Raw genomic sequence first — 15,165 nt, forward strand, 5'->3', positions numbered from 1 at the left:
CTATAAAATTCCATTGTAAAAATGTTGATGTTTTTCTTTTAAAAACAATGATCTAATATTGAATAATACTTGATTTTAGTGAATTATATAGGTCACAGATCCAGATAGCACAAGATTTACTTATCTTCAAACTAATTAGAATTTTAATTTACTTTTACTAGCTAGTCCAAAACTCTTAAGAAAGAGTCAGTTTATCATTATCACAATGGATTAATGTGCATAGTTTAATTATAGCGCGTTATTGTTTCAGACATGGGAAATTGTTTAATTGTGTGTGTAGTTGCGCTGTTCTTGGCAATAACTAAAGTTGGAGTGAAGTTAAGAAGAGCTTCATGTGACACGACGACATCACTATACAAAACATTATGGTTCATGTTTCTGCCTCCGGTCAATCAAACATATATAATGAGCACAATAGTCCCATGCAATATAAACTTATTCAAGAAAAAGTTTAAAAAGAAAAAAACGACATAACATTCTCTACGTAATCACAAGAAAGCAACATTGCAGAAACCGGTTGAAACCCTACTTCTATACCATAAGACAACCGTCTATGTATGAGTCTATTCGTCTTGTGATCGTAATAGAGAACAAAACACCGAGCGTACATGTCGTCGCTATGGTTGTAAAAGAAAACAATCTGACCCGTATGAATAGTGCCTATGATGTCTATTGTAGATTTCCAACAACTCTTCCAAGGAATGTGGACACAAATCCTCGACCATTCTACAGTATCTTCCATAACCCACAAATCAAATATAGTACTAGAGGGACAAGTTTGAACGACAAAGGTCACTTTTCCTTGGTAGTTTATCAAAGATAGACGATCCAAATCGTATAACCTCCAGGATAGTCGAGAAAGGAGATCCAACTTCTCGGTCCTCACATCAAACCTCATTAAGAACCATTCAGACATCTTTTTCTTTCCCGTGGAAGCGACATAATACAAAACCCCATTGATGCATACACCGTTAGTTTTAGGACAATGAGGACTAGTCTTACACGTAACCATCCTCCATGTTTGTGCAACTCTTCCTTCTCTTCCCATTAATGTAAACACTTTATGCTCAGAAGAAGGAACTTTGGAGTAGTCACCCACCTTATCAGACATGCACACTGCTAGCACTTTATATTGGGATTCAACTGGATCAAATCCGAAATAACTTCGAATGATTTGTTTTCTTGATCTCACTTTGGGTAAGTATATGGTCTTACCGGTGCTAGGGCTAGTTATGATTTGTTTCTCACCATATCCAAAGCTTATCAAGCCATTGACGTAATGAACATGGCTGGGAGACTGACTCCAAATCTCGCACGTGGTACGAGAGATAGAAGATTGAAATATAATCTCCTCCTCTACGAGAGTTGTTGATGGTGACGAGTAGAAAAACCACTTGTAGAATCCGTTTTGTTTTTCTATGTTATTTACAGCGTAGAACAGACGTGGTGGATGTGGCTGAATCGAATGCGACGGGAACGATCTGATGAAGTCTTGGCTGCTGATGATAGTTGATCATAGCTTGGATACAAGGAAAAACCGAGACACAACTTTTACAGGCAATCTACTCAAGATCTCTATCACTAGATCGGGAGGAAGTGAGTTTGAATCCTTACCAATCTTTGTCTTTTTGCTGTTGTTATGCCTTATCATCATGGTGACCTTTCTTCTTTCTCGTCGTTATAGGTAACAACACAATACATTCTTTAACAGAATTTCCATATTTAAAAAATCTTTTCATCTATGACTAAGTTCCTCTTTGCCTTTATAAACACGTTAACACCCCTAGAAACCCAACAAACTAATCATAAACATGAGTAATACGTCGGAACTCAAACACATTAGAGCAACCTTATTGGGGTTTTCTTAATCCTAGGTTCTTAAAATACATGTATGTATATATATATATATTATATATATACATACATGTATTTTAAGAACATAGGAGCAAGAAACCCTCCAATGAGATTGCTCTTAGTCGTGTGATCTAATAGCCGATGAGTATAATAGGATAGTGTCACTGCATTATTTTTAAATTCGAAGGTTTTCAAAATTTCCAAACGTTGTTTTCAAGCTCGTAAGAGCATGATTAACCCCGGTCTCTTAGTTGGGGTTCTCAACTCATGATTTGATATTTTTTTTTGTTTTTTTTTTAACTTTTCGGCTAAGAGACGGCTCTTATATCTCTTATTTAAAAGACGGTTCTTAACTTTTCTTAGCTAAAATCTAAGAAAAGTTAAGAACTGTCTTTTAGCCGAAGCTAAAAACCACAATTAAGAGACTGAGGTTAATCATGGTATAATACTTAATTAGAAACGATTTTTAGTAAGTATTATTGTTTTATTCAATGCTTTATACATAATAATTTATTTTGTTAATTAGTGAATCAAACTATTGTTTTGTAGAGAATTAAGCCTGAAACTATTATTTTAGGGATACATAGAATGGATCATAGTTCGAGAGACATTTGATTTTATGTGATAATTCTGGTGAAAAAATAGCTCGACAACCCCTATTAGTAAAAAAAATATCAAATTATTTTGTCAACCAGTCTCTGATCTCTCATTATATTAAAGTGCACGGTACAATGTATTTATACATCCTAACCAAAGTAAACGAGAAAATAATTCATTATAAATTTATTATAAATTTGAGTGTAAAATCGGATTAAACCAATCTACATATATAAAATGATATTCTCCTCAAGATGAGAGTTCATAGATGTTATTAACACCCATCTTGCCCTCACATGCATTATCTTCAAGAAGCCATCTTCAACCTTTTCCATACCCCTTATGACAATCATTCTTTATGTGTTTTGTCTTTTCATTAAAAATATTACTCGCAATATGAAGAGCAACAGTATTATATAGAGATGAGTAGGCAAATAATGAGAAACGTGAAGATCATCATTCAAGACCTTATCAATCCATATCATCTCCTTTGTAGTCATACACATAGCTTTGTATTCAGCTTCAACTTAAATACAAGAGATTGTTTCTTGTTTCTTCGATCTCCATGATACCAGAAAATCACCAATGAACATAGCAAAACCTGTCACTGATCTTTTCATATATCTGGACAAGCACTCTTAATCCGAGTATCTTATATCAAAATTTGCCTCTGGCCCATAGAATAATCTGTCCAATAGTTCCCTTTAATAACCGTAAAACCTTGTGAACAACGTGAAAGTGAACATCAGTAGGAGAAAAAGAGTATTGAGCCAGTTTTGAAACAAAAAATGTATTTCTGGTCTCGTATAGGTCAAATACTGAAGCTTCCCAACTAGTTTACGGTTTTGCTTTGAATCATTTATGAGGATACCATCAATTTTGGAGAGTTTCTGGTTTGGTTCCATTTTAATGGATGGTGGTTTACAACCTGTGAAGCCAATTGATTCCAATAAGTCTAAGACATACTTCTTTTGGCAAAGAGAGATCCCTTCTTCAGATCGAGCAATCTCAAGGCCAAGAAAAAAATTTGGAGTATACCAAGAACACAAAGTTTAAATGCCAAATTCAACTGAGCTTTCAATTCAGAAACCAATTCATCATCTGTACTGGAAATCAATATGTCATCGACATATACCAAAACCACCAAGAACTCGTTATCAAAATGTTTGACAAACATAGTACAATCACCAAACTACTTCTCAAATCCCAAACTGGTCAAAGTTGTAGAAATCTTGATGAACCATTGTCTGGAAGTTTGCTTCAAGTAGAGAATTAAGCTCAGGGAATCGATATTGAAGATGAACGAAGCTAGAATGTGAAGAAAGCGAAGAATCGAGCTTGGATTGAAGAGAAATCACAGAGAGAGCTGGAAACATTACTCTGATACCATATTAATTAGTGAAACAGAATCAAGATATTTTTCCAAACTGTTTATGATCTCTAATTTGATTAAAGTGTAATGTACAATGTATTTTCCTAACCAAAGTAAATAAGAAAATAATTCAGTATAAATTAGAGTGGAAAAATGGATTAAACCAGTCTACATATATATAATGATAATACTTTATTTTTCGTTATATACAGCTATAACAATAGTTTGATGATATTATATCCTCTTAAAAAACGCGGCTGCCGTAACCATTTTTACGGCGTTTAAAATGAAAATCATAATTAATATGCAAAATAATACTCCCTCCGTTTTTTAATATAAGTCGTTTTAAAGCTATGCATATAGATTAAGAAAATCATTAATTTCTTATATTTTCGAAACAAAAACATCATTAATTATTTACCTAGCTACAATTCAACCAATAAAAAAATAGAAGATATATTATCATTGGCCAGACAACATTAATTATTAATAAATGTTACATAGAAAACCGAAAACGACATATAATTTAGAACAGAAAAGTTTCTCTAAAACGACTTATACTGAAAAACGGAGGGAGTAAAAATTGTGTGAAAATAATCAATGACTGCCACTTAGAAATTGCAGAAACCTGAAAGGACTAAACAAGTGAGATAAAAATGTCATTTATTATGTTTTAAACTAGGTGTATCCCACTTAACCACACCGAATTCAATGCAATCATTTGCATAAACTACATATAATACAAAAGTTTATTATTATTATTTTTGGTCAATATACATAATTTTATTTTAAAATAAAAATAAACCCAAAAGTAATTTCCGAATAATTTCCGAATCATCTCTGATTTTTGCATTAAGCGGTAGGCTCAATCCAAACATACAGATAACTCCTACCGAATTTTCGAACATTGGTTTATACTATATATATAACTCACAAAAAATAATTTCCATCAATAAAACTCACATAACTTAATAATCATTATCAGCCAATTATAAAATAGATAGATATAGTCATTTTAATTATTCGTCAGATCATTTTAATAATCATTATCAGCCAATTATAAAATAGTTAGATTTGTTTGCGGTATTACCAATTCGTCATTATGTTACTAATCAAGATAATATAGATAACACATGTTACTAAGTGCGGTTTATATACCATAAAAAATCTATATTTGATCACTAACTAGAAATTTAACAAAATATCCTCAATTTATTCATATATGATATTATTTTAACATAAAACAATATAAATAAAAAAATAAGATTTTCTATGTTGAACAAAAAAAAATTCCTGTAAAAACAAAATATGTTTATATTATGCAATTTTTTACCATACTAAATCTAGGCCAAATTTTATAGTAAAAAAACACAAACTAAAATATAATAAATTAAATATAATATATTTTTAAAATATAATATTAGCTAATTTGATCTAGTCACATAAAATATTTCAAGAATACAAACCTATTAAATACAAAAAATAAAATTGTAATAATTCATATAAAACTGATGTTTAAAAGTAAATTATTAACATGACGTTACATTTTTAAATAAATAAATAAAATAATGGTGAATATATGATTAGTACAGTTTCATAAAAATAAAATTTAATATATATACAATTTTCAAAAAAAACATTTGTGTATATATATAAAAATATTTTATATTTTAAAGATTAGTTTTTTAAAGCAAATATATATCTGCATGGACGTGCAGGTTTGACTTTAGTTACCGTTTAATGTGTTCATATTTGATGTGGTCTAACTATGTTTTTTTATTTTAATTCATTAAACTAAAAAAAATATTTATTTAAAAAATATAATTTTGTTCAAAAAAATATAATTATTTAAAACACTAAAACCTAATTTCTATAACGGATACAATGATATAGTGTTTTAAAAAACTGAACCGAAACCAAAACTATAAAAAAACTCAACCTAAACAAAACCTTTTTCTAATTTTTTGAAGAAAATATCATATAATTTTATTATTTAACTAAAATTAATTTTAAAAGTATATATTTTAATCATTCAATAGATATTATGAAATTAATCAAAAGTCATTATTTATCATATATTTTATTTAAACCTAAAAATTTGTTATATTTAATTGTAATTAGTATTTTATAAATTGGACTGGACTGACCGGTTGAACTGTAACACATTCTTCCTATCCGCCAGTGTCAAAGATCATCTTTAAATTTAGCTAGAAAAATTGGTTAAAATTTGGTCAAATTAATCCGATTCAATACCAAATATAATTTTTAAATTTAATTAAAAATAGAAAATTGTATGTTAAAAATATATTTTACCTTATATTTAATACCTATCTAACAAACCTTAAATTATTTGTTACCAATCAAACACTATCCCATAGTGCTTATTCTACAAAACTGCACTTGTTCCACTTAACATATAAACTGCTAGTGGACCATATTGCATTCTAGTTCCACACGGTTTATATCATCAAATGCACATACCATTCAGACTCTAAGAACGAGTACAATTAACCTTTCACCAAAAGGTGTGGTAGACTATTTAGATGATTATGATGATAGGGTCGGGAGGGACATAAGTTGCACAAATTCGGAATTCAGTTTTATTGGAAAAAGCTACTAAAGTCCCGATTTGTAATGATGTAAAACACAGAGGTCCCAATATGAATACGTGCAAAACTGTGGATATTTATCTAAATTGTATATTAATCATAGTGTCGTGCATGATTTCCTCAATATAATCTTAATGTACTATAATAAACATTTATATGGTAGAAAAATAAGTCTCTGTTGGATTCGTAACACTAGGATAAGATCCGCGCCTTGCGCGGAATTAAGTTATTATTTTTATTATATTTTGGAGAATGAAACAATAGTTTGGCTTCATTTGGATTAGGGGTGTTCAATCCGAATATCGGATTGGTTTCGGTTCGGTTTTTTTTCGGTATTTCGGTTAGTAAAATATAACTACTATTCTAAATCCATATTTACTTTGACTTTAGTCTTTCACATACTTTGAAAGATTTCAACTGGACGACTAAATTGATCAGCCAATCTTGTTGCTTTAAATCATTAGTATTTATATATATATATATATATATATATATATATATATATATATATATTATTTAGTTTGAATATTTATTAAATAAAAATTCATATGCGTTACATTTTATGATCATTTGTAACTTATTATAACCAAAAAAAAATCTATTGATCACAAAATTTTCAGAGTGGGAATCTTCAAATTTCTAATAATATATAGACGTTTTGAAAAATTCAAAATATAACATATAAGAAAAAATATAAATGTTTTTATTATATATTTAATATGATTTTTTTAATACCTTTCAATAATATAAAATTAAAAAAAAGAACTAAGATACCATAATTGTTATCAAATATTTATTATTCATAATAATTAATTTTCATATATATGTTAATCATATTAAGTAATTTTGTAGCTTCTAATTAAGGAAAGTGCAAAAACAAATTTGGTAGATTATTTATCAATTCGATAGTTAGTTTAATAAAAAATATAATGTAAGTTAAGATGAACCAACCTATTTTATTAAGAATAGTATATTTTATATAGTCATTTATTAAATGAGAATTTATAATCATACGGTTCTATGATCATTCATATCGTTTTATAACAAAATATTTAAATCATCGATAACAAAATTTTCAATCTGAAATCTTTAATAAGTTTATAATTTATAAATGTTCTTGAAAATTCATTGAAAGTTTTAATATTAAAATATTTATGTAATCTTATGGTATATAGTGTTTAATCTATATATATATATATTTATTTTAATATTAAATGATATTTTTTACTCATATGGTTTTAAAATCATGTGTATCTTCTTATAATAAAAATGTTAAACCATTGATCATTAATTTTTAACATAATAATTTTAATAGTTTTAGTCATTTATTTTCGTTTTTAAAAATTCAAAATATAACATATACGAAAAAATCTAAATTTTACTTTTATAGCTAATTTGATTGTTTAATTTATTTTAATAATATAAAATTAAACAAAAAATGATGGAGGAGATATAAATTGTTATCAAATCTTTCTTATTAAAATCATTAATTGTCATATATATATTAGTCATTTATGGTAATTCCGTAGGTTTTATTTAAGGAAAGAAAATATTATATCATATCATTATATCATATAGTTTGACCAACTTATGTATCTAACAACATATAAAAATCGAATGTGGACCTACTTATTTTTCAATTGAATGTAATTGACTACCTAATTGAGTGTCACCTATGCATTGGAGCTTCTTTTAATTAATACAAAATTGAGGTTACATCTTTTCAAATGTTCCTCAATTAATATATAGAGGATTACTGATCCAAGTTACTTTATCATATATCTCCCTTTGAAGTTGCAAAAGACTTAAGAAATTTTTTTGAGAGGTTTTGTGTCATCGAATTGGTCTAGCCGAAAATTGAGAGCTACATCAAATGGCGTACGCCCACTATACCTTCTTACATGGCTACTTTGATAAGGGTCTCTTTTACACATACTTCAGAACTTTCAAACTAAATCTAGTGGCCTTGTTTGTCAGCTTTGCAAAATTTCGTTGGGCCATATTAGCAATTTTTTTAATATTTTTATTTAGAATTAACCCTCTATATATTGTTGCTACAAAAATGTTTGACTGTATTTATTCCATTAAACCTACTTAATAAACACAATTAATTATTAGTATTAAGACCATCACTAAGTTACTTACCATCTTTTTTTTTTTTTTGCTAAACTGTTAATATCATTAAAATGAAAAAAGAAACTTACAAAATGAAAGTTCTAACGGAAATGTTTCCTAGGCAAAAAAATAAAACATGGAAACATTACTACCAACCGATCAAGGTAAACAAATGATACTCAGCTCAACCATTTGGACAGAAGGAATTTGAAGTTCCTATTGCCCCTTCTTCCCAAAATTATGAGTTTTATTTCACGATCTATCATTCTGAAAACAACACTTGCAGGGTTGAAACACTGGTTGTGGAGCGTATCATTTCGTTGCCGCCATATATGGTATACGGTAGCTTGGGCTACAATCTTCCTAAGCAGCAAAGGGGCTCTGAGTGATGAGCGTTTAATCCAAGATAAGAGTTCATTCCAATCAAGGAAACCCGTTTGTGAAGGTGAAAGGCACTGTAAAACCGTTCTCCACAATTCTGAGCTGAACCCGCATGTGAGCATGATGTGATCTCTAGTTTCCTGGCCAAACAAACAGAGCGTGCAAGATGGACTGATTCCAGGATTCCAAGCTGCTAACCTTACCCGAGTTGGCAATCGATTCAGATGAGCAGTCCACATGTTGAAAGCATGCTTCGGAACCCGTCCCTTAAACCAAATTAGTTTCGCCCAGTCCTTCTCTGTATCTCTCGGCCTACAATCATTCCAAGTTTTGGATGCTGAGTAATCTTTGTTTGTGATTCCATTTGTAAGCCAAGAGTAACTGTCCTCGACAGAGCTTCGACTCGGGAGGGTGACCAGTGTCAAATGCGCGTGTAGCTGCACCTCAGCATCAGACCTAGGAGAGGGCAGGCGCCAGCCAGTTGTAGAGCAAGCTTGTGCCACTGTTGAATTCATAGGGAGGCGGAGCCGCCTCGGCCCTGATACGCCAAGCAGATTTATAAGGGGGCCATGTGGTGTCCATGTATCAAACCAGAACTTTGCTCTATTACCATTACCAACATCACAAACAATATACTGTCTAGCCAGAGGCCGAAGTTTTAGTAGTGATTTCCAAGCCCACGAGTCAGAATCCGCATGTTGAATTGTCCAGAAGCTTTCACTCCTCATGTTGTGATGTCTATGCCAGTCTGCCCAAAGAGATGGCTTGTCTAAGAATAACAGCCAGATGTAGCGAAGACATAGAGTTGTATTCCAGTTTGATAACCTTCTTAACCCGAGGCCCCCCTCGAATCTTGGCAAGCAGACTGTTTCCCATGCAACCTTAGCTTGTCCCGTTCTGTCAACGTCTTCGGACCAAAGGAACCTAGAACATAGGGATTCAATCTTTTGTATGCAACCTTTTGGCAGCAAGAACGTAGAAATCCAGAAATTTAAAGTCCCAGCTATGACAGTGTTAAGAAGTTGAACCCTTCCTGCAAAAGATAAAGCTCTAACTGCCCAGGCTCTGAATCTTCTTACCAGTGCGTCCAACAGTGGCTCATATTCGTTTATCCTCAGCTTTCTTGACATAAGAGGGAGACCCAGGTATCTAACTGGAAATAAGCCTGTGGGGAATCCATAATGTGACATTGCATTGGCCTCAGTCTCATTAACTCCAGCGCAAAAAAGTTGGGATTTCTGAGGATTTATTTTCAGTCCTGACCAGGAAGCAAAGTCTTCTAGAGCTTCACTGACGCCATGTAGAGAAGAGCTTCCCCCATCGAAGAATATCATTACGTCGTCTGCGAACATCAGGTGGGATAGCTTGAGATCCGAGGCTCTAGGGTGGTAGTGAATATAGCCCGAGTCGAATCTAGACTGAAGGAGGCTAGAGAAGACTTCCATCGCAAGTACGAACAGGTAAGGAGAGAGGGGGTCTCCCTGTCTCAAACCCTTGGAACTTTTGAAATTTCCCCCTGTTGTTCCATTGAAAGCGATGGTGAAGGAGGCTGTACTTATGCATTCTGAAATCCAGTTAACAAACTGTTGAGGAATCTCCAAAGCTGTAAGAGCAGCTAACACAAAATCCCATCTAACAGAGTCAAAAGCGTTCCTCATATCCACTTTTAGCATTGCTTTAGGTTCACTGGTTTGGCGATTATATCCATTGACGAGGTCTGTGGCGAGCAAGACGTTTTCCCCAAGAAGACGACCTGGGAGGAACGCAGATTGTGCTGAAGAGATAACTTGCGTAAGTATAGGAAGCAATCTTGAAGCCAAAAGCTTGGAGATTACTTTGTATATTGTGTTCAGGCAAGATATGGGGCGGAAGTCAGATGTTGAGACAGCATTGGTGATCTTAGGAATCAAGACCATTGTCGTTGTGTTCCATTGCTTGAGCATGGAGCCTGACATGAAGAATTCCTCAATAGCATCACATACCTCTGGCCCAACTATCTCCCAGCAACCGCAAAAGAATTCTGCAGAATAACCATCAGGACCAAAAGTCTTGTTCCTTGGAAGAGAGAAGAACGCGTTTCTGATTTCTAACCGGGTAAAGCGCACTGTCATGGCATTCCTCTGATTCTCAGTGCACTGGAAAGGGAGCAGAATGTTAACATCGCCCTGTGTAAACAACTGGGGATCACATGGGCCTCCTAGTAGCTCTGAAAAATATTCAATGCAATGGTTCATCATCCCCGACTGCGTCTCAAATCGAATTCCATCAATAGAGGTGAGGAAATGAATATGGTTGATTGCTCTTCTTGCGTTCACCATTCTATGGAAATAGGCTGTGTTACAGTCTCCATTGGCAAGCCATAGGACCCTAGACCTCTGAAGATAGAATTTTTCCTCCGCTTTGACCAGCAGCAACCATTTTCGTTGTGCTTCCAATTCGAGAGCCGCATTAACCGGAGAAGGATCGGCTAGATTCTCTGCTTGGTGGGAAATAAGTATCTCGTGTGCCTCCTTCACTCTCATCTCAATACCTGAATAGTTAAGTCTGCTGAAAGCTCTGATCTCCTTTTTTAAAAGCTTCAGCTTTCGAGCCAGTCTGAACATCGCAGATCCTACCACGTTGAAGGAGAACCAGTGATAGCAAATCATTGGAAGGAACTCCTCATTCTGCAGTAGAAAGTTATAGAACTTGAAAGAAGATTTCTTTTTTTGTGAATCTAGCTGTAGGACGACGCTGCAGGGGGCGTGGTCTGAGAAGTCATGTTCCCCAAAGAAGCCGTAGGCTGAAGGGAATGTTTCCTCCCATAGCTCGTTCAAAAGGATACGGTCGAGTTTTTTGGCAACAGGTTTGACAGGGTTTTTATTCCACCAGGTGTAGAGATTTCCCCTATAATTCAGATCATCTAACCCTGCAGATAGAAGACATTCCCTAAACTCTCTTGTTTTCCTGTCAATGTTTTGGGATGCAGCTGTTGAGTGTTCGTTTGGATGCCTAGTTTGATTGAAGTCACCCAACACGATCCAGGGAGCAAGCCGATTGCAGTTATAAACTGAGACCTCTTCAATCTCATGCCAAAGCTGCAGACGAGTGTCCTCAAAATTTGCAGCATAAACTACCGAAACCAGAATCCAGCTTGTGGCATCCGGTAGGAGAACTTCACAAGTTATCATCTGAAGGGATTTTTTGATGACAACAACTTTAACACTTGGATGCCAAACCACCCAAATTTTTCCTAACTCCGAAAATTCATAATTTGCTTCATAGAGCCAGCCCGGAAGCGTCTGAGATATCAACTTGTTGCATTTCATCTGCTTAACGTGAGTCTCTATGATTCCTCCAAAAAGGTTATTATTATTCTTTAACCAATATTTAAATCCGCGTCGATGACTTGATATATTGAAGCCTCTGACATTCCAGCAAAAAAGGTTCGTACACATTAAAAAATTAATGGGATTTGAGGCCCTTGCCTCGCTTACTCTTCTTCTTCTTTTGTTTCTTTTTGGAGCCTGACGTTTCAGCTCTGGCCACCTTTTCCTCTCTCTGCCTTTCCATTTCTGCCTCTGAGGAATCAATATCAGAAGAGTCAGTCGATATACCTGCTGATACAGAGTTCTTGTTTTGCTGGCCATCATCTGATTCTTCTCCCATTATGAGTTTCTGATTTTTGTCCTGCACCTGGTCTGCAACACTGCTGGTTCCCTTTTCTAGATCTTCAACAGGAGATTTTCCAAGGCCAGATTCCGAAAACAGAATAACCTTGGATGTGGCTGACCCCCTGCAGGAGGCTCAGCCAGTGGAACTTCATCTCTAGCTCTGGCTTTCGATCTTCTTGATTGGGATTTTTTCGACTCCGCCTCAGCCTTTGAACAGCTTTCGTTAGTGTGAGTGCGTGATTTGCAAAACTTGCAGAGAATAGGGGCAGCCGTACAGTGCTTTAGACTATGTCATATTTCCTTGCAATGCGAGCAAACAGGGGGCATCCAAGGACTGGAGACCTTGATTCTTCTGATTTCACCTGACTCGAATTGAGCATTAACTGCCTCCAGCAATGGAACCCTCGGGTCTATTAATGTCAGCACTTTAGCCACCTCCAAATTTGCTTTGTTGATAGTTGAGGGATGGAGACATTTTGGGTGGCCGACCAATCCTGCAATGCGCTCAAGCGCCTCTTCATTGAAACATTGGAGGGGAACATCTCTTAGTTCCAGCCAAATTGGTGCAGATGTGAGTTCCGGTTTGTCCGGAATGACCCCTGGAACCCAGGCAGCTACAAACATGGTTTGACCCTCTATTTGCCATAGTCCTTGCTTTATGACTCTTCTTCTGGTGGCGGCGTGAGGGATCCGAAACAGAAAAGCATTTCCTTCCATCTTGGAGACACTTATGTCCCGAAACTGCTTGCTCCAGATTCCATTTACAATATTGTGTATCGTTCCTTGAGACGGCGGCTCATGGTAGAACTGTCCCAGAATGAAACATTCCCAAGCTTTTTTATTCTTTTCGATAATAGAGTTGGGTATGCGCACACAAGCTTCACCGGAGGGAAGCTGGAAGGCTTCACCAGTTTTGTGTAGGTTTTCGGAACCTTTGAAGAGTTCTGTCCATAGGTTTGGTTTGCTGTCGACATTCACCGGAGTGACCACCTCAGTGGCTTTCACGGGAATAGATTGGGAGGAGGAGGGAGCTTTGTCTTTGGAAGGACTTAGTTCCTCATCCGAAAGTCCTGGAGTGGTCGAGATTTCGACTGTCACAGAGGTTTTCACGGCGCTGGATTCAAGATCTGATCCGGATTCTGAAACTCGTGGAGAGACAGGCGCCGGAAGATCTGAGGCCAGAGGTCCTGCTGATTTGATGGTTTCCACCGAGACCGACGGCGGAGCTACCAGATCGGAGGAAACAGGCGGGGTTTCACGAAGCGAAGGGGTTGGGTTCTCACCCAGGGGCGGAGGAAATTCACGGCGAGGGGACTTGTTCTTTCCCATGAGGAGGGGAGGGCCTGAGCGGGGGGGATTTTTAGGGTTCCGACGCCTCGAACGACGCCGGAGAGCGACCGTAAACGCAGACAGATTGTCGGCGTCGAGAGAGCACAATCGCCCTTTTTAGTTTGCGCGTGAGGCGCGTGTCATCCTTGTTGCTACTTAACAAGTTCTTATTTTTAGTTATTTTGAAAGAATATTACTTACCATCTTTAAAGCAATCTAACCACAAAAAGAACGAATAAATCTCCAGTGCAATGCAAACCACAAAGTTGTACTTAATTAAATGACCGAAAAAGCAGATGATATTCATTGTTAACCCAAAAACATTGTACGATGAAACAATTAAATACAATTTCATACACCCGACAAACAAACAATAGTGTTCTAATCGTTAGCTCACTTTAGCATTTAAGAGAAAATTGATAGAACTATTTTCATCATTATTTATGAATGATATGAGACAAAACATGCCCAAACTTACTCTCGAATTAATTATAAGGTTCTTAAATGTTTGAATTTGCAATGATGTCAAACATTAGGGTCCCATACTGAATACGGGTACATGTGGGGGTCTTTTTCTAATATTGTAGTACCCTTTAATCTATTAGTTTATACGGTCGCGCATGATCCTATTTGTTTTTCTTCTTAAGAAAGATAATAAATGTTATAGAATGATAAGATGAAAAAATGTTATAGAATGATACGAGTGCGTTATCTTTAACCGTGTGTGATAAATAACTACGTAATTCACGTACGTACTAAGTATTAAAATTGTGTCGCCCAATATAAACAAAACTTTGAAAAGGGTGTAATTTGTGTGGAATGGAACGAAACGTGTGACCCACTATACCGAATGATAAACATTTATTTAATTTTAAAACTTGGAGGATAATTCAGATTAATCAAATGTCGACGTACTGACTTTGTGAGTCATTCAAGAGAAGACTGATTAATTATCCTCTAGAAATTATGTTTGTGGGCTGAATCGATTCCAATGATGAAGTTAAGAATTTTTTTTTGGGGTGCTATCTTATTCATGTTCGTCTCATCACCTTGAGTGACAAATTAACTCTTTTTCTGCTTATATCGCACGTAACCATTCACAAGAGAACTCATATATTAAATACAAAACTAAAGACATCCCGCAGATAAGTCCACTATCAACATATAATACTTGTGAAATGCGGTGTTCATATTTTAATGTATCTTCCTTTGATAAATATATCTTCTTCTTTTTTAATTGTACATACCTTTTTTT

At 34.8% G+C, this 15,165-nt stretch overlaps 1 protein-coding gene across 1 annotated transcript; it reads right to left on the minus strand.

Moving 5' to 3' along the window:
• Positions 1 to 392: 392 nt before the first annotated feature.
• Positions 393 to 1,502, minus strand: LOC103838311 (putative F-box protein At1g31000). Its single transcript, XM_033279495.1, has one exon. The coding sequence runs from the start codon at positions 1,109 to 1,111 to the stop codon at positions 452 to 454; it is 660 nt and encodes a 219-aa protein (XP_033135386.1). The 5' UTR covers positions 1,112 to 1,502; the 3' UTR covers positions 393 to 451.
• Between the last annotated feature and the right edge of the window lie 13,663 nt (positions 1,503 to 15,165).

Source organism: Brassica rapa, chromosome A09, assembly GCF_000309985.2.
Source record: "Brassica rapa cultivar Chiifu-401-42 chromosome A09, CAAS_Brap_v3.01, whole genome shotgun sequence".
Taxonomy (NCBI): Eukaryota; Viridiplantae; Streptophyta; class Magnoliopsida; order Brassicales; family Brassicaceae; genus Brassica; species Brassica rapa.